The sequence below is a fragment of the Electrona antarctica genome (genome assembly GCF_951216825.1).
Source record: "Electrona antarctica genome assembly, chromosome: 20".
In the NCBI taxonomy this organism is placed as follows: Eukaryota; Metazoa; Chordata; class Actinopteri; order Myctophiformes; family Myctophidae; genus Electrona; species Electrona antarctica.
In genome coordinates this window covers 41,568,047-41,588,393 of record NC_136801.1, presented here as the reverse complement: position 1 = coordinate 41,588,393, position 20,347 = coordinate 41,568,047, and the positions used below count along the sequence as shown (strand labels likewise).

At 44.2% G+C, this 20,347-nt stretch overlaps 1 protein-coding gene across 1 annotated transcript in view; it reads left to right on the top strand.

Annotated features, from left to right (window-relative positions):
* Positions 1-20,347, top strand: part of LOC306913335 (sodium channel protein type 3 subunit alpha-like) — a gene marked incomplete at both ends in the record, with an annotated part of 217,612 nt that overhangs the window by 36,255 nt on the left and 161,010 nt on the right. The window contains 2 exons of the mRNA XM_079489922.1: positions 4,071-4,162; positions 8,792-9,034. Coding sequence (XP_079346048.1) covers positions 4,071-4,162; positions 8,792-9,034 — 335 coding nt within the window. The remainder of the gene's footprint in view (positions 1-4,070; positions 4,163-8,791; positions 9,035-20,347) is intronic.

The following is a 20,347-nucleotide window of genomic DNA, read 5'->3' as shown; positions in this document are numbered from 1 at the left end:
ATCTTGATGCCGTCGTAATGACTGAGCAGAACACAGCCAAACCCAGTGACTCCCATTGAAAATGAATTCACCATTAGCTAAGCCCCGCCCTCTCCCACTTAGACACTCCCACTTGGGACACTTTCCAGCCGGGCTCATTCATTCCAATGTAAATATCATGGCATATCATTGTGGCAGCGGTGGCCGAACGGTGGCCGAACGGATTGCGGAGCGGTCTTGATACCGGAAGGTCGCCAGTTCGAATCAGCGGTCCGACACGTTAAAATGACCACCGCTGAAGTGCCCTTGAGCAAGGCATTGAACCACTACCATGAAATGTTCTATGAGCAGGGCCTGGCTGGAAACAAGTTCTTGAGCTTAGCCCAGATACCCTGGGTAAATATAGTAACTTTGCTTTGCTTTGCTTTGGATTTTACACATTCAATACCGCATGGTTCTTTTTTGTTTTAACCAGACCTTCAAAATCTCTTCCAAATCCGTCAGCAAGGCCTGCCATATGCACTGGAAAAATATGTGCCGTGACATTTCTTTTTTTAAAACAATGTTTTATCATACAGGAAAACTATATTGGTGGAGAGGTTTGTCTAACTCTAACCCATGCTTAGCTGTGATTGGACCATACCAGTTTGGGGAGGGGCTTAGCTATAGGTCAATTGCGAGCTGCTCTGCCCCCCCTCCCTCTCCCCGCAGAAACAGAGAGAGCGGTTTCGTTTTAATAAGTGTCGTGTACGGCGCCCGTAAATGCATTGCGAGCCATGCGACACACAGAAAGAAGACACAGGAGACATACCGAGGAGACAGCTGTCTTTTATATGTGTCAGGCGCCTTAGACAAAGCATCCCTCCTCAGCAAGTACACATTTAAAGGGACACTTCACCCTTTTTATTTTGCAAAAAAATACATGTTAATGACGTTTAGAAGACACTTTCTTGGAGGTCTTTATTTGTGTAATATGTGGTTTTAGATATTTTTGATTTTAGCAGTGAGCCCAGTGTCTCTGATGTCATCGACACTGCAGGGCTCACTTACTTCCTGGACTACAATTCCCATAATGCTTTGGTACACTGCTCCTCCTTGTGTCTTACTGAGACAACATGTAGTCCAGGAAGTAAGTGAGCCCAATGTCCATGACATCAGAGACACTGGGCTCACTGCTAAAATCTAAAAAATCTTCTAAACGTCATTAACATATTTTTTTTTGCAAAAAAGGTGAAGTGTCCCTTTAATGTGTAGTTATTTTGTTATGTAAACACATGGTCAAACTTACATGCTATTCTGGTGTAAGAAAATGGTTGAGAATCACCTGCTAGAGCCCTACAAATCTTCTCTTACGGGGGTCCCTGGCGTATATTTTCTAATGGGGGTCCGCGGGGCTAATGATTGTCAATTTGGGGGTCCTTGACATGAAACAGTTTGGGAACTATAGTGCTCTAACCACAATGCCACTGTCTGGTAACTGACTGCATGGCGCCATTGTGGCTCTCATGTATACGGTCTGATTGAATCTGAACCTGTTCAAGGGCAGGTCCCTGTGGGACTGTCTGCCTTGGATCTGCTGGTAGATGCTAGTGGTTGGTTTAGACATTTCAATTCATCGCCTTCTTTTCTAAATAGAATTCATGACAATTATTGGTAATTTAATTTAAATGTTATGACAGTGTGTGTGTGTGTGTGTGTGTGTGTGTGTGCGTGTGCGTGTGTGTGTGATATAATTAATAATAATAATAATACTAATGTATTATTAGTCGTAGTAGTAGTAGTAGTAGGAGTAGTAGTAGTAGTAGTAGTAGTAGTAGTGTCGTAGTAGAAGCATGTTACATTTCAAGTTATATATGTTTACTCCAACTCAAATGTTAACCATTGCATGGATAATTTAAGCGTATTAGGCCCCTCCTCATTATTGTCGTCTGAATTATGTATGACTTGATATAGATTGATATAGAACTCTTTTTTTTGTACTTTTTATTTTCAATTCCCAGGGTTTTGGTTTATTGTGGTTTGCTAGTTTTTTTTGTTTGTTTTTTGCCATTTTTAAAGACTCTGCATGGGCCCTATTTTGCATGTCTTAAGTACCAGGTCATATGACTTAACTTATGACCTGATGTTTGGCCACTCAAAATAGCTAAACGGCACTGGCCACGTCTCCAGGTCTTACGTTAAGTCATAAGACCTGGTACTATAGAGCGTCGCAGTCCCGCCTCCTACCAGGGACCAGGAAATGATTCTCCGTTCATTTTCCTCATAGACATTTCAGAAAGTATTTATTTAAAGACGTTTACGCCGCGGACAAAGCCAACTCGAGTCGTGACAAATCATGACAACAAACAAATAATTAGAAAGAAGAAAAAAACGGCAGGTTACAACACTTTCTTTGTTGTTTTTCTTCTTTGTAATTATTTGTTTCGTCCAAAATATTGTTTGTGTTGTCATGAGTTGTCACGACTCGAGTTGGCTTTGTCCGCGGTGTAACCGTCTTTAAATAAATACTTGTTGAAATGTCTATGGGAAAAATGCATTGGGATTCATTTCCTGGTCCATAGTAGGGGGCGGGACTGCGATGCTCTATAGGGGTGCACGATTATGAAATTATCACCGATATCCGATTATTTGCAGGGTCATACCTGCCGATACCCTTTCTGACCGATTCCGATATTATACAGAGGACCACGATGGAAACAAGCCTATAGGCCCAATAGGGGCTTGGCCCAAAGCATGTTAATAAAGTATTCAATCAATCTATAAATAGCCTGTACTCTTTTCCAAGTCTACTGAATGAGATGAGTACACAAATTAAATGTAGAAAAAGAAAAGTTTATTTTTTACTGAAGATTACTTGATGATTATTACTTGATTAATAATGATTTGGCTCTTGTTGTAGACTAGAGGTACTAGACACTTTTGATTTATATTGGACTCATTGATGATTCTTTAGCTTTTTCCTTTTAAAAAATGTAGCTGGTGAAAACCGAATTAAATAATCTGTATTATTTTGAGACCATTCCGATACCGATATGGCATTTTTATGGCCGATATATGGCCAATTCCGTTTATGCTACCGATTAACCCATTTTGACCTGAGATCAGATTCTAAAAATGTCTTCTACATCCTGACACTTTTCTGAAAAAGCTATGTTTCTATGTCTGTCGTTCTTCGATTTTTCAAAAATAGCAGACATACAAGCTCGTAGCGCGCCACTCGGTGGCGCGCTATGAGCTTGTAGATCTGCTATTTTTCAATACCTAAAGCATAACATAATGCTAACACCAAAAGGGGTTAATCGTGCATCCCTACCTGGTACTATAAGACACGCAAAAAAACGAAACTATGTTTTTGTTATTTGCTTAAAGTTTTTAGATTCAACTCTAATAACCCTGATCTCTCATCTTTCTCTCTTCCTCTCTGTGTGTGTGTGTCGCTAACCCTCTTCCAAACCTGTGTGTGTGTGTGGGCGTACGTTGTGGTTTATACCGCGCGCCCCTCTCCCCCGCCCGCCCGCCGCCCCCCCCGCTGCAGGATGCTAACAGAGTTTATCAAAGTAGGGAACCTCACAGCTCTGAGAACCTTTAGGGTGCTGAGGGCCCTCAAAACCATCTCGGTCATCCCAGGTAAGGCCCCCGGCCACAAGGAGGCGCTATATACGCCTATACGCCGGGCACGTACACCACGTACCCAACGATGACATGTTGTATATAAACGTTCGCTGTTTAAATGTCTCCTCATTGTGTCGCCTGAGCTCTGCCGTGTGTCGCAGTCTCCACAAAAAACCTCGCCCACACCCACCACTTCCTACTTCTTTTTGACCAATTGCAGGGCTGTGATCACTCCGTCACCGTCTCTGTCTCTCTCTCTCTCTCTCTCTCCAGATCTTTTCCTCCCTCACTCTCTGTTGGCTTGTTGGCGTCACTGTTGCCGTGTTGTCATACCTCTTGTGTGTGTGTGTGTGTTTGTCTCTGTGTGTGTGTGTCTCTGTGTGTGTCTCTGCGTGTGTGTGCTTGTGTGTGTGCGTGCGTGCGTGCGTGCGTGTGTGTGTGTGTGTTTGATGTCTCCCGGGCCGGCTCGCCGGCTGCAGGTATGTGACAGAGTTTGTGGACCTGGGTAACGTGTCGGCCTTGCGGACGTTCAGGGTGCTGCGAGCGCTCAAAACCATCTCGGTCATCCCAGGTGAGGAAGAATGGTTGTGTCATCCAACCATCCGTCCATCCGTCCGTCCGTCCGTCCGCCCCGAAGCACGGAAGGAACTCCCTGAATGGCTGTGTGCGCATACTAAACATGCACTAACTAGTATGCGGCACAAAAACACGCTATGCTAACCTACTAGATAGTGTGCACTACTAGTATGCTACTATGCACTCAATATGCATACTAACATTTAGTATGCTGTAAGACTTGTATGCACTTAGTATGCATACTAAGACTTAGTATGCTTTAAGATTAGTATGCACTAAGTATTAGTGTGCACTTGCATTGCATGTATGCACTTACATAGTATGTATACACTAAGAAGTTGTATTCACTATGACTGCACGGCATACTTGCTACGCTAAATTGTTTTTTTTAATGTTTCTTTATTTCTAAATACTGAGTGGACATCAGAGGATTAGTGGCACATTTCAACAACACCACAGGAATCTACAGAATGACCCAATGATGAGCAGATGAATTTAATTTAATTTAATTGATCTCTAGTCATTGTTAAATAGCTACAATGCTATTTCATTATTCTAGGGATTTTTGGTGATACTTTATCCATCTGTGGCTTTATCGCAGCAATCAGATGTTAAAGTTTGATGATTTATTTTTTTATTTTTTTTACTTTGGCTGGATATTTTTCTTCCCACATATTGTCAGTTAGCATGGAAAATGATTGACAAGTTTACGTGGTTTGTTGGCAGCATTAGCATCCACCTTGGAAGAGAGACTAACAGCCGCCTTGGTTAGTCACAAATTAGCAAACATGCTAAGTGCTAACATGCCACATTTACTTGTAATTAAAGGTAACTATTTTCCCCCATTAGACAATAAGACAGTGACTGAAGAAAAGCCATATTGGAAAACAAGCGTAACGCACATTTCAATATTTGACTGACAGCTTGGCCAGCCTCTGTGTACCACTCTGCATGCTAATATTAGCATGTCCATAACACGCCATGAGTAGCATGTTATGGACATTATTCAATCACGCTAACGCAGGCTAAATTGTGCTCTGTCTCACGACTGGACGAGGTCGGACGAGATATGTCGCTTTTCGGCAAGCAATACTGTGGCGTGACAGAGTACAACTTGAACTCCCCATAGTTCATAATCATGACGCTCTGGTGGCGTTATAACCATGAATGAAAGCATGTTTATAACAGTAGTCACAATCATATACCATGGACATTATCCTAAACACGCTACATTAGCAATGTGTCCAGAAAGCACAACATACAATACGAATCAGACGACGCAAGTCAAATTTTGATCGCATAACTGAATTGTTAGTGAAAGTTGTAGTGTCTGCTTACAATGAATCCGATCTATTTTAATAAAAGAAAACATTGAAATGTTGGTTTGTTTGTTTGTTTGTTTGTTTGTTTGTTTGTTTGTTTGTTTTGTTTGTGGTGATGGGTTTGCCTTGTTGTCTGTTTGTCGTGTCGTGTTTGGTTTCCACGTGTACTTGCCGTGTCTTACGTCGACTCGTCTCTCAAATATGAACGTTTTTCTTTGTTGCTTCATGGTCTGTATTCGACTGTACGTTTTTTTAACAGTGACGTTTTTTTGAGAATAATGTTTGGCGTCACATGAAAACCTCACATGTCCACACAGTTTTCCTCTCGTCCGTGCTCAATGTCTTGCTTACATGTAAATTGCTCTGGATTAAGAGCGTCTGCTAAAATGTCCTAAATTGTAAATTGTAATTTTGTCAAACAAAATATAACTCCTACGTTCCAAGTGCTTGTCAGGGTGGGGGTATCCAGTTCAAATAGGATTATTTTTGGGGAGCCAAGGGCAGAAATCTTTGGGAACCACTGTATTGTATTATTCAACATATGTGGCCAAATTTGACTGAGGGACTGCTATTGGATTTCTTTTTTTTTTCATGGCATATGATATGATATGATATAGTACTTTATTGTCAGTTTACACTGAAATTTGTCTTGCGACACAGCAGCCAAGTATGCAGAACACATATACACACATTTGACATAACACAAAGAACAAGACAATTTACATACAGAAAGCAGGGAATCATAGCTTCAAATTGACATATTGGTTGTTCAGTTGACCCACCAGTTTGAGATATGGCTTGAAAGGTTCACTTCTGTGGACTCTAACATTACAACTAGCTACATGTTTAAGCATTTATTTCATATTTACATGTCGATTTCAGCTCTGATATTTATTTCAGACATGCTCTAGTTAGTCTAGTATATGTGAAGAGTCTGCCTGTGCTATTATTAACTCATTTTGGATCAAATATTAATAAATTCAGTTTTTCTCCTCTGGTAAAAAGCTGGAGGTTTGTACGATGGCAGGCTCTCAGTCAAATCTGGTCACATATTTCCACTTTCAAGGCGTCCTATTAGTGACAACATGGGTCAACGAGTGACCAAATGTCAGCGTTTGATTTGGTCTCTCTGCAAAGTACACACCATTCGAGACCTGTGCGTACTGTTGCAGGTAGGCTATACAGTGGAGTACCATTTGTTTGTTCCTCAATCTCAAAATGGTCTCTATGGGTTCTGAATAGAACCCATAGGTACCTTTGTTAGACACACCCACAGACACACCCCCAGATTGAAAGGTACCTATAGATGTCAGCCTGGAACAGACCAACAGAACTGGACTGTACTCCCAAAACGTAAATAGTGACGTCTGGCCAATTTCGTCCCCAGCCCTTACCCGTTTGACGTTATGCACGTGAGAATGTGTTTGTTCATTTCAAAGAGAACATCCGAGAAAGATTCGAGATTTGTAGTTGTGCAGTTTTCATCTGACACCAGTCATATTTCAATGCCTATTCATTGTTGTTGTAATACGAGTATACTGTATGACATACATTTGTTTTGTTTTGATATTAGTACTGATCTGTACTAAGTGGACAATCTGACATCAGTTTCCAAGTCATGGACCAAAGAGTTTGGAAACAATTGGACAAAATGTCTAATCCTAGTTTGGCAAAATTTTCCTTGAATTGAGAACAGCTGTTGGGGCTGAATCGAGTTGATTGCTGGAAAATACGAGTTCAGTGATGGACCAATCCACAACCAAGTGTTAACACAACAATAGGAGCTCTGGGGTGCCGGAAAGACATGGCCGCTTTTACTCTGAAACCCACGACCCGGAAACAATCCGCTCAAAAAAGTTCTCTTTACATTGCTAGCTTACATTGCTATCGTTTTAATTTATACGATATATGATCCAAAAAGCGTTCATATTTTGCGGGAGAGACGGATGAGGAGCAGAAATGAGGCGCTAGTATATCGATCCGTTCAACACCATGGAGAGCGCCCTGGATTAGGAGAGACGAGTCATTCTTTCTGCCACGCTAACAGCTAAGTCAACGCTAAGCTAATATGGCCGTAGAGTGTAGCATACGGTAGCCGAAAGGCGAACTGACAAATACAAAAAAAGGTATGATTGAGGATGCGCTAGGACGTCTACAGAGGTCGTATGGACCCCTCGGTACGATTCCCTATGACGTTTCACGACGTCCTACGGACGGAATGTGTTAATGAACCTGTGGACTGAGGCCCACTTGTGGGCTGCGAAGCTATTGCAAGTGGGCCCACAAATAATTCACCCTTCATCAAGTCCCGCCCGTGGTTGTGTGCCCCTCTTCGCACCCACTGGCATGCCGTTTAATTGCGTGGCTGGACAAAAATCCTTTCACTCCATCCACTACCATTGAAATAACAGGTTTTTCAGTTGCTTCATATATTGATATTCTGTGCATTCAATTTGGTGTCAGTTTTTTTAAACATTCAACATAAACAAGGTGGAACAAGGCAGAAGGAGCCTGCTGGTTATTCAGTCATGGACCAATCAAGGCTGACAAAATGTAATGGTGAATTGTCGTGATAATGAGAAATGGTAAAGAAAGGTAAAACCTTTTTTCTTCTTCTGTTCCTTTAAAACCTTGACCATTTATTTTTATTTTAGTGATACCAATAGGAACTTAAAGTATACTACGGTGATTCCATTAATTGGGACACTTTTTTCATTAAAATAAATATGCTCTGAAAATGGCACACGGCCTATCGGCTGCCGTGTTAAGTGGACAGACGAGTGGGCCGCGCACACTATCAACATTTTCAAGTAGGCCCTCATCCAGAAAAGGTCGAGAACCACTGACATAGTGCGTCATCAACACCATCGTGTCTGGAAGAATCTGTCAAATATAAAGCTCATTTGATCCATGTCTGGGAACCTGATTGGAAGAAACTATGAGCTCCGTCCTGTGTCTTGATTGATTGGGACTTTTTTCCTCCACAGCAGCCATTTTTTAAATGACATGGTCGAGTACATTAGCTAAAAATAGCCAATCCACAAGCTCACAGTGTGCTGAGATGTGATGTGTTGAACTTGTGACCCGTTGTGAGCTTGTAGATCGGCTGTTTTGGTGGAAGAACTGGAGCCTATAGGGATGTTAATTTATTCACGACCTTTTGCACATTATTGACTCTAACCTCTAGGGCATTTATTACTGCACGTGTGTGTGTGTGTGTGTGTGTGTGTGTGTGTGTGTGTGTGTGTGCGTGTGCGTGTGCGTGTGCGTGTGCGTGTGCGTGTGCGCGTGCGCGCGCTCAGGCCTGAAGACCATCGTGGGAGCGCTCATCCAGTCGGTGAAGAAGCTGGCGGACGTGATGATCCTGACCGTGTTCTGCCTGAGCGTGTTCGCCCTCATCGGCCTGCAGCTCTTCATGGGCAACCTGCGGCAGAAGTGCGTCCGCTCGGCGGCGCACTGCGTCAACGGCTCGCTGCCGCTCAACGCCTCCTTCTACTGCAACAACAGGACCTGGAGCAACATGAAGGACTACGTCCAAAACGAAGGTATGTACGATTGCATGCCATGCACTGAACCATGCAGTAGTAGCCTCGGAAACCCAGTCGGTTTTATTTCCAGGGAGACTCCAGGGAGCCCGAGTCCACTTCAATTCAGCATACGAGTGGCGCAAACGTCGCTCACTCTCTGCTGATTTATGATCGTCTGCACCTTTGTTAAAGTGAACTTAATACGTTAACTGGTTCCTACAGTGTTAATACGTGAACTGGTTCCTATACAGTATTAATACGTTAACTGGTTCCTATACAGTATTAATACGTTAACTGGTTCCTACACAGTGTTGATACGTTAACTGGTTCCTACACAGTGTTGATACGTTAACTGGTTCCTACACAGTGTTGATACGTTAACTGGTTCCTACACAGTGTTGATACGTTAACTGGTTCCTACACAGTGTTAATACGTTAACTGGTTCCTATACAGTATTAATACGTTAACTGGTTCCTACACAGTGTTGATACGTTAACTGGTTCCTATACAGTATTAATACGTTAACTGGTTCCTACACAGTGTTAATACGTTAACTGGTTCCTATACAGTGTTGATACGTTAACTGGTTCCTATACAGTATTAATACGTTAACTGGTTCCTACACAGTGTTAATACGTTAACTGGTTCCTATACAGTATTAATACGTTAACTGGTTCCTACACAGTGTTGATACGTTAACTGGTTCCTATACAGTGTTAATACGTTAACTGGTTCCTATACAGTATTAATACGTTAACTGGTTCCTACACAGTGTTAATACGTTAACTGGTTCCTATACAGTATTAATACGTTAACTGGTTCCTATACAGTATTAATACGTTAACTGGTTCCTACACAGTGTTAATACGTTAACTGGTTCCTATACAGTATTAATACGTTAACTGGTTCCTATACAGTATTAATACGTTAACTGGTTCCTACACAGTGTTTGGGTCTCGGACCAATTGAGTCACGAGTATTTTCATTTTGTGTGATTTTGAAGATCTGTTATTTGATGTAAACGTTCATTTGACTTGACGGAAAGTGCCTTGTATGACGAGTCAACAATGAGTCTCTGTGTGTGTGTGTACACAGTGACGTGTGCGTGCGTGCGTGCGTGCGTGCGTGCGTGCGTGCGTGCGTGCGTGCGTGCGTGCGTGCGTGCGTGCGTGCGTGCGTGCGTGCGTGCGTGCGCGCGTGCGCGTGAGAGAGATTGGTATTTCCTAAATGGACTGGACAATGTCAAGTTGGCAGCGTGCTTAAGTAATGGCGTCAGCCACCACACACACGCACACACACACACACACACACACACACACACACACACACACACACACACACACACACACACACACACACACACACACACACACACACACACTGTTGTCAGGCTGTTAGGGGGCATGATTTGTCAAAAGGCACGCACAAGCAGTTCAGCCGACATGCATACAAGAAGTGACACACACATGCATGTAGGCAGGCACGCTCGCGCACACACACACACACACACACACACACACACACACACACACACACACACACACACACACACACACACACACACACACACACACACACACACACACACACACACACATAGCGTGACAGGCCTGCATCATGTAAGCTACTGCCTGTCTTCACTGTTACATTCGCTGCTACTCTGTCTGTGCATGCATGCGTGCGTGCGTGTGCGTGTGCGTGTGCGCGTGCGTGTGTGCGGCATACTCCTCCCCTTTCCTAGTCCACTTCCTCTCGGGTGCTTGTGTGTTTATTCCTACTAACAACAACACTATACATGTTTAGGACAGCGGCGCTGACAGGGAGATTAGAACCCAATAAACAGTTTGTTTATTCTGTCTTTCCTCCTCTCCTCTCTCCTCCGGCACCATAAGCATGTCTTTCCTCCTCTCCTCTCCCCTCCAGCAGCATACATTTCTCCTTCATGTTATCCGGTCTCCTCTCATTCATGTCATCGTCGGTATGTGACACGTAGAAGAAGAACAGCGTCTGTGACTGTCCCTGCCCCGAAGGGCCCCTGCTCTCACGGACCGTATAGTGAAAGATAGACGATCTACAAGCTCACAATACCGTCGCCACGCATATACTAAAAGTCAAAAGTATTTCAAATCATGGAATTTGTTTGGTGGTTTGAAATGTATAACGTTGCCCCCCGGCCAGTCCGACCCATAATTGCCCCCCGGCCAGTCCGACCCATAATTGCCCCCCGGCCGACCCATAATTGCCCATACGTGGGTGTATGAGAAGTGCTCAGGGGACACGTGCGTGAAAGTCTTGTCAGACCGACAGTATCCTTCTGAGGGCTTTGGGCACTATTTTTTTAACCCATTTTGACCTGAGATCAGATTCTAAAAATGTCTTCTACATCCTGATAGTTTTCTGAAAAAGCTATGTTTCTATGTCAGTCGTTCTATGCTATGAGCTTGTAGATCTGCTTCTAAAGCATAACATAATGCTAAAACCAAAATGGGTTAATAGATAAAACTACTTAAAAACGAAGCTATGATGACTAAAAATATGACTAAATGTATTGACAATTTTGTCAACGCATAAAAACTAGGCTAACATGTTGGGTGAGGTAGAGATCCAGTAAAAGCTATGTTCGGCACGTAGAAATCAGCCATTACAACGCTATGAGTTCTGCCAACATTTGTCAACTAAATCAACTGTAGATTTAGTCGACAAAACTCTGAAGCAGTAAACATAATATCTCTCTGACGTGCTGTGGGGATTTGTGACGGAGGTATATGGAGGTTTTTTTTTCCTCTCTAGTGATACAGTAGGTAGTGTTTATGATTGAATGGTGATTAGGAATGGAGCTCGAAACCATTACAAACTCGATAACAAATGCATTGAACATCCACGCAGTATCAATACGCTTTGGGCCTGGCGAGCCTGTTATCGAGCATATAGCGGCCCATGACGTCATGTTGGAACAATCAAGACAAGAGGCGATCAAGGATTAAATTGAATGGCCCACGCTGGCAACAAACATGTCGGTCTAAATGTGACACCTGCCAACAAAGCCCTGCCCGGGTAATCAACATTACGCTCTTGAAGTGACGGGTACACACATTAATCAGTTTCTTCAATGTTATCATCCCAAAGTAAAAAGGTTATTGCCTTCTCTCTGTTAGAAAAGTACTGTATTTGATGGATCTTTGGCTAAGGACATGTCCCTACTGACAGACCTGGTCCTTCTGTATGCCTGTATGGTAGGCTATAGAGCGTCGCAGTCCCGCCCCCTTTCATGACGACGGCAGACCCAAGAAATGAATCCCAATGCATTTTTCCCATAGACATTTCAAAAAGTATTTATTTAAAGATCTTTTAAGCGTTGTACGAAGCCAACTCGAGTCGTGACAAATCATGACAACAAACACAATATTTTGGACCAAACAAATAATTACAAAGAAGAAAAACAACAAAAAAAGTGTTGTAACCTACTTTCTAATTCTTTGTTTGGCCCAAAACATTGTGTTTATTGTCATGATTTGTCACGACAAGAGTTGGCTTTGTCCGCGGCGTAAACGTCTTTAAATAAATACTTTCTAAGTCTATGAGGAAAATGAACGGGGATTTATTTTCCGGGTCTCTCGAGGGGGCGGGACTGCGACGCTCTATACATCCGATGGTACCTGATCTAGTCGAATAGGAGAAGGAAACTCTGATTCCAAACCACCCGCTGCCTGCTATAGGTCATCCCTCTTCAGGAACAGGCTATATGAGGAGGAAACTCTGACCCAAACTCCACCTGCTGCCTCAGGGACATGCAGAGAGTGTTAGAGGGGCAGGGGCTGAAATCCCGTAAGGGGGACTTTTTGGACAAAAATAGCAGATCTACAAGCTCACAGAGAGCTTGTAGATCGGCTACTTTCAGTGGCGCAACCCAGCACTCTTTAGCTAGTGGAGAGACGACATGGATTTCTAAACAATGTGTTCAACGCAAAGAATTCTGCGTTCCAAGTTCATTCTCCTGAACGCTGCCTTCCAGCATGGCATGGAAAGGAAAGGCATTTTGCATTTCTTCCACCATAGTAAATGTTGCATTCATCCGTGGTCTGGAGAGGGCAGTTGTTTTACTAGACGGGTAAAAGGGCAGGGGCTGAAGCCCCCTTTGATGTCTATGTGTGCACGTCCCTGTGCTGCCTTGTAGGCTGTGCCTCTCTAGCCCATTCTGACCTGAGATCAGATTCTATAAATGTCTTCTACATCCTGACAGTTTTCTGAAAAAGCTATGTTTCTGTGTCAGTCGTTCTTCGATTTTTCAAAAATAGCAGACCTACAAGCTCGTAGCGCGCCACTCGGTGGCGCGCTATGAGCTTGTAGATCTGCTATTTTTCAATAGCTAAAGCATAGCATAATGCTAACACCAACAGGGGTTCCCGCCCAAAATGGGCTAGGCAAAGGCACACACGTGCTGCCTTGTAGGCTATGCCTCTCTAGGCAAAGGCACGTTCCCAACAAGAAAGCTGCACCTTCTTGGGCCGCCTTACACGTGGCAGTCTCTGCACCTGTCGGGCAATGACCCTCTGAGGGGCGAGAGGGCTGTGAGAGGGACCGCACGACCGCTCAACACCCACCAAGCAAGCTTTGCGCTGCACGGTATAAGACATGCAGGTGTCCGGCCCCAAGGCAACCGCCTGACACCCACACCAGCCCATGCACGCCGCCTGATCATCAAGGCCCGGCTCCCGGTGGGTACAGTATAGGTCATGTTGTCCGAATGCCTGCGATGGCCGCATACCAAAGATGCTGCTCTACTGTAGAGGGACAGCTGAAGGAGGGACAGCGCGGCATGGGAAGACCCCTTCTCCCACGTCAGAGACACACTTGAAGGCCAACCTCAGGAGTAGGGATGGAGCAGAGTGATCTAGTAAGAGAGTGGCGACACTATAGCGTTGTAGCCTGATTATCAGACAGTAGCTTTCTTGAAGCTTCAGTCTGACATTGTCTCCTGTCTGAGCGATTTCAAGGGGGAGGGGATTAGAATTTGCCTCAACCAGTAGCCATTGGTGTTGTTTTTCCCTCCTTCCTCTGTGTGTTGCGCTGCGTGATGACGCTGAAAACGGGACTCGGCGCAGATTGGTTGTTCGTTAGAACCACCCCCATCACCGATTCTCATTGGATAATACATTTTTGTACCGAAGAAATTATAGGTTCACAGTTCAACACCAGACCAAGAGACGGAGTCCACTCAGAGAGTGGGCGGGGTCTTTGGGCTGGATCCAGGCTAGCGTTGACTCCCATTGTAACGATGGAATGCGGAAGTGCTCATTCTATCTCAATGGGATAGTTCCAATGTTTGGAACTATAGCCCTATAGCGCCCCGCTTTGCGGCGAGATCAAAGCGTGTCGCTACTCTCTTACTAGATCACTCGGGGATGGAGCTCGTTCATTTTGATTGATAACGAGCACCTTATTGATCGGGTTTAACGAGCCGGGTTCTTATCGAGCCCACTGTCGAGCATTTTCTATCGTTTTGTGGAAAGACGGGAGACAATACATTCAACAGTATCTTTTACTATAGGGCCTTCAAATACAGTACCTTTCTAGCAGACGGAAGGCAATTGACCTTTTTACCAATACAAAATTATTAACCCATTTAGGCCTAAGGCTGATTCTAAAAACGCCTCTAAATCCTGACCTAAGTTTTCTGAAAAACTTCAAATATTTATATAGCAGCAGCATACTGTACAGAACCCCAAAATGGGTTCCCGGCCTGAGGGGGTAAAACACCAAAAGGGGTTCCCGCCCAGAATGGGTTAAAGAAACTGGTTACCGTTTGGTTACCCGGACAGCACTGGTTGGACGGTATCAATACACTTTTAGACCGACATGTTCGATTGCATCCGAGCATGGATGATTACATTTATTTCTCGATCGCCTCTTGTCTTGATTGTTTAAACATGACCTCATGGGCCGCTATGCTCGATGACAGGCTTGATAAGCCCAAAGCTTATATTGACAACGGGTACTCAATAAGCTTGTTATCACGATTTTTTGTTCGGGTATCGTTTATCGAGCTCCATCACTACTCGGGAGCTGCAACATTGATGCAGCAAACTGGGAGGATAGATACACATGGCTGCCGACAGGGAAAGGTGGAGGTGCCTGGTTACCCAAGGCATCGAGACCTTCGAACACGCAAGGGGCAGAATCCATCCAAGACAAGAGAGACAGCAGGAAACATGGACCTCTCACCTCACCCAACGTTAACACTGGACAAAAAATCCCCGCAGTATCTGTGAAAGACTGTGTGTCCCATAGTGTTGTTTTTAGCAGCAAATTTCAGTTTAGTCTTTAGGAATGAAACATGTCTAGTTTTAGACATGTTTTAGTCACCTGGAATGTTTTACTCTTAGTCTAGTTTTAGTCGACTAAATCTACAGTCGTGTTTTTTGTCGACAAATGGTATTTTCGCGGGCCTTGATGCCGTCGTATATGGCTGATTTTAGACTTGCTGAAAATAGCCGATCTGTAGATCGATGACTTTCAGTTCTTGTAGATCGGCTTTCAGAGTAAAAGCTGCCATATCTGCACGGCACGCCGAGCTGCTATTTTGAAAGAAATCCTGACGCTGATTGTGTTAATGCAGAAACAACAACAACAACTAAGGTACATCACGTCAACCTTGAACATTTGACCAACTTCGGACCAATCACAATGTACTGTACTTCGGACCAATCACAGTGTACTGTACTTCGGACCAATCAGTACACGGTACACAGACATGCAGTGTGCATTAGGCAATAGCGGCCCCCGGAGCCCCTTGAAGGGGCCTCCTGGCCCACTGCGAGGGTCCCCCTGTGTCCTGTGTTAGGCTGAGGACAGGAGGGAGATAACACTGGATGAGGCCCTCTGAGTGTGAGTGTGTGTGTGTGTGTGTGTGTGTGTGTGTGTGCGTGCGTGCGTGCGTGCGTGCGTGCGTGCGTGCGTGCGTGCGTGCGTGCGTGCGCGGTCGTTCCCGGCACCCGTGTTGCGTTTCTCTCTGTGAAGCAGCGTTTAGTTTGCCACCCACCAACCCCCCCCCCCCCCCCCCCCCCCCTCCAGCCACCAACCCACCGCTGTTGATTTGCGTCTTAAAATAGAAGCCATTTTGTATAAACGGTAATGGTGTTGCGCGCGTGTGTGTGTGTGTGTGTGTGTGTGTGTGTGTGTGTGTGTGTGTGTGTGTGTGTGTGTGTGTGTGTGTGTGTGTGTGTGTGTGTGTGTGTGCGTGTGTGTGTGATGGAGGGGGGGGGGGGGGGGGGGGCTAATGCACCTTTCTATTTATTCATTTCCAGTTGGCTGTAGCCGGCGGTCATACAAGAAGTGGTACTCGAGTCAAAGTACAAATACTCCCTGGTTCAGATATTACTACAGCACAGTGTAGTACTTTATTTAAAAAAAATAACAATTATAATACTTCAGTATTCAAAAGTGCATACTTAACCCATTTCGGACGGGAACCCCTCTTGGTGTTTTTGAGCATTCTGTTCTACTTTAGCTATTGAAAAATAGCAGATCTACAAGCTCGTAGCACGGCACTCGGTGCCGCGCTACGAGCTTGTGGATCTGCTATTTTTGAAAGATCGTGAAAATGTCTCCCAAATCTTTGAATATATATTCTTTCAGAGCGAACATTTTTAACTCAAATCTTTGCTTCTGGGGCCTGGGCCATGGCTCAATGGTCCAGGCACCTTGGCTGGTAACCCAGTCTGGCAGTGTGGCGCGGGTTCGACTCCCGACGGCCTTTACTGCATGTCTTCCCCCCATCTCTCTCCCCATTTCCTGTCAGCCTACTGTCTGTCCCTCCATAAAAAATATAAAATAAAGGCGAAAGCCACAAAAAGCCATTTAAATCTTTGCTTCTGGGGGGGTCCCTGGAACAACAGACAACATTTTCAGATGGGGGTCGGCGGCCAATTACATATATATTTTTGGGGTCCTTGACATGAAATAGTTTGAGAACCACTGACACATGGAAACATGAGGTTTATCAGAAAACTGTCAGGATTTAGAAGACATTTGTAGAATCGTCCTCACGTTTAAATGGGTTAAAAAATTACAATACTCAGAAATACAATTTACATAAAAGAAATATCAATAATAGTGAAAATAGCCAATCTAGATACATTCACACGAGCTCACACATATAAGCTACTCCAAAAAGTACAGTAGTGTAGTACATGTACTTTACGTTACCGTGCAATAGTTAGCATGTTACTGTAATGTATCACGGCATCAACACAAATTGTCCCCTCCAGGCTCCCGTATCGACCTTCCTAAAAGCTTCTCCTCTGAAACCCGAGAGGTTGAAGTCCGCTGTCGTTTGTAATCGCGTCAGGCATCCTATATTGGCTATTGGCCCCCTTCAAAGGAAGACCAATCAATGTGCATGTTGGGGGGGGGGGGGGGGGGTATAGAAAAAAAGAAAAACGTTTTCCCATAACACATTATTATTCCTTCTGTCTGCGTGTCTGCGATGGTTGCACTCATGTCAGAGCTGACAGAGGTCACGAGTAGAGTGGGAATCCATTATTACAAATCCGGTTTCTTCATGATTCCCAGTTAACGGTCCCATTGCCCCATAATGGTCCCATATATATATATATATATATATATATATATAATGAAGACCAAATATCAAAATCACAGTGTTGCATACACAGGCCTATTTGTATAAACTTTATTTCAGACTCAGGGTCCATATCACATACAAAATGACAATACACAATAAATAAGCAAACCAACAATAAATGAGTACCACAGACGAAAAACAGTCTAAGTCCAAATTTCAGACTGACCCCTCCACGAAAAGGCCTCGTTGTCCTGACCCCTTATCTATCATTTATACATTATGGATCAATAGTGTGGACTTAGACTGTCTTTCGTCTGTGGCAAATGTAAACCATACAGAATATGCTCGAACAGTCTGTAGAGGCTGTTACGCCAATGTCTCCAAATCGTAGAAGAGAATTAACCGATTGGAACTCTTCACAGTGTTGGTTAAAATCATAATGACACAGTTGTCAGACTCAACTAACCGGCACATGAATTTATACATTATGTTTCTCAAAAGGGCTTGACAAGTAGGAACCCCCAAGTTAACAAACAGCTGGCTGGCACTGTGTGCCATCTTGGTACCCTCAACAGCAACCGCAATGCATCATTATTATGCAACCTTGAGTTTATGCATGCTACTAGCCTTGTCGTTACTCCACAGGTGAGCAGTATACAAGTTTACAACGGAGAACAGAAAGCTTTAAAAAGTTGAGACCTTGACTTCTTCTTTAGAACTCTTATGGAATTTCCGCGTCAGCATATTTGCCTGCAGGGCATACAGTTTGCACCTTTGTCTGTGGATGTCTTTGTCATCTGTGAGATCATCAGAGATATAATGACCAAGGTACTTAATCTCACTGCTCACATGAAGAATGTTACCACTGAGACTAAACTGAGGAAATGCAGCCGTTTTATCCCCTTTACTATTATTGGGGGGGGGGGGGTTCTAAAATTGAGGTCCAGGAACCCTCTGGGGACCCTTAAGGCTCATACATAGTCTGGACTTTCGGTGGTGAGGTGACCACCGGACTACAACATGACGTCACTGAGGTGACCACCGGACTACAACATGACGTCACGAGCCGCGGTGAAGAGCAAACCAACCGCCACCGCTCCAGCCCTTCTCTCTGTTTTTACTCACCACCGCTCAACGTTATTTCAGCTCCAGTGGTCAGCTCACCACCGGAGCGGTGGTCACCTCACCACCGAAAATCCAGACTATGAATAGGCCTTTACAGGTCTTTAACTCTGACAGTACGTTTTAACCGAGCAGGCTATATGGTCGAAAAGTGGGCGGAGGAACATCGGCCGAAAAGATACAAATAATTCATCTTTTGGGGCGACGTCGCCCGGCGATAGTGGGCGATTGGGCGATAGTGGGCGATAGCCAATGCAATTCAAGCGATGCTCGCCGTTGGTCTCCCGCTGTTAAAACGTACCGTGAGAGTGTAACACATGGAACCAAATGGACCCTTACAGGTCTGTAACTCTGAGAGTGTAACACATGGAACCAAATGGACCCTTACAGGTCTGTAACTCTGAGAGTGTAACACATGGAACCAAATGGACCCTTACAGGTCTGTAACTCTGAGAGTGTAACACATGGAACCAAATGGACCCTTACAGGTCTGTAACTCTGAGAGTGTACACATGGAACCAAATGGACCCTTACAGGTCTGTAACTCTGAGAGTGTAACACATGGAACCAAATGGACCCTTACAGGTCTGTAACTCTGAGAGTGTAACACATGGAACCAAATGGACCCTTACAGGTCTGTAACTCTGAGAGTGTAACACATGGAACCAAATGGACCCTTACAGGTCTGTAACTCTGAGAGTGTACACATGGAACCAAATGGACCCTTACAGTTCTGTAACTCTGAGAGTGTAACACATGGAACCAAATGGAACCTTACAGTTCTGTAACTCTGAGAGTGTAACACATGGAACCAAATGGACCCTTACAGTTCTGTAACTCTGAGAGTGTAACACATGGAACCAAATGGACCCTTACAGTTCTGTAACTCTGAGAGTGTAACACATGGAACCAAATGGACCCTTACAGTTCTGTAACTCTGAGAGTGTAACACATGGAACCAAATGGACCCTTACAGGTCTGTAACTCTGAGAGTGTAACACATGGAACCAAATGGAACCTTACAGTTCTGTAACTCTGAGAGTGTAACACATGGAACCAAATGGAACCTTACAGTTCTGTAACTCTGAGAGTGTAACACATGGAACCAAATGGACCCTTACAGTTCTGTAACTCTGAGAGTGTAACACATGGAACCAAATGGACCCTTACAGTTCTGTAACTCTGAGAGTGTAACACATGGAACCAAATGGACCCTTACAGTTCTGTAACTCTGAGAGTGTAACACATGGAACCAAATGGACCCTTACAGTTCTGTAACTCTGAGAGTGTAACACATGGAACCAAATGGACCCTTACAGTTCTGTAACTCTGAGAGTTTAACACATGGAACCAAATGGACCCTTACAGGTCTGTAACTCTGAGAGTGTATACAAATGGAACCAAATGGACCCTTACAGGTCTGTAACTCTGAGAGTTTAAAACATGGAACCAAATGGACCCTTACAGGTCTGTAACTCTGAGAGTTTAACACATGGAACCAAATGGACCCTTACAGGTCTGTAACTCTGAGAGTTTAACACATGGAACCAAATGGACCCTTACAGGTCTGTAACTCTGAGAGTTTAACACATGGAACCAAATGGACCCTTACAGGTCTGTAACTCTG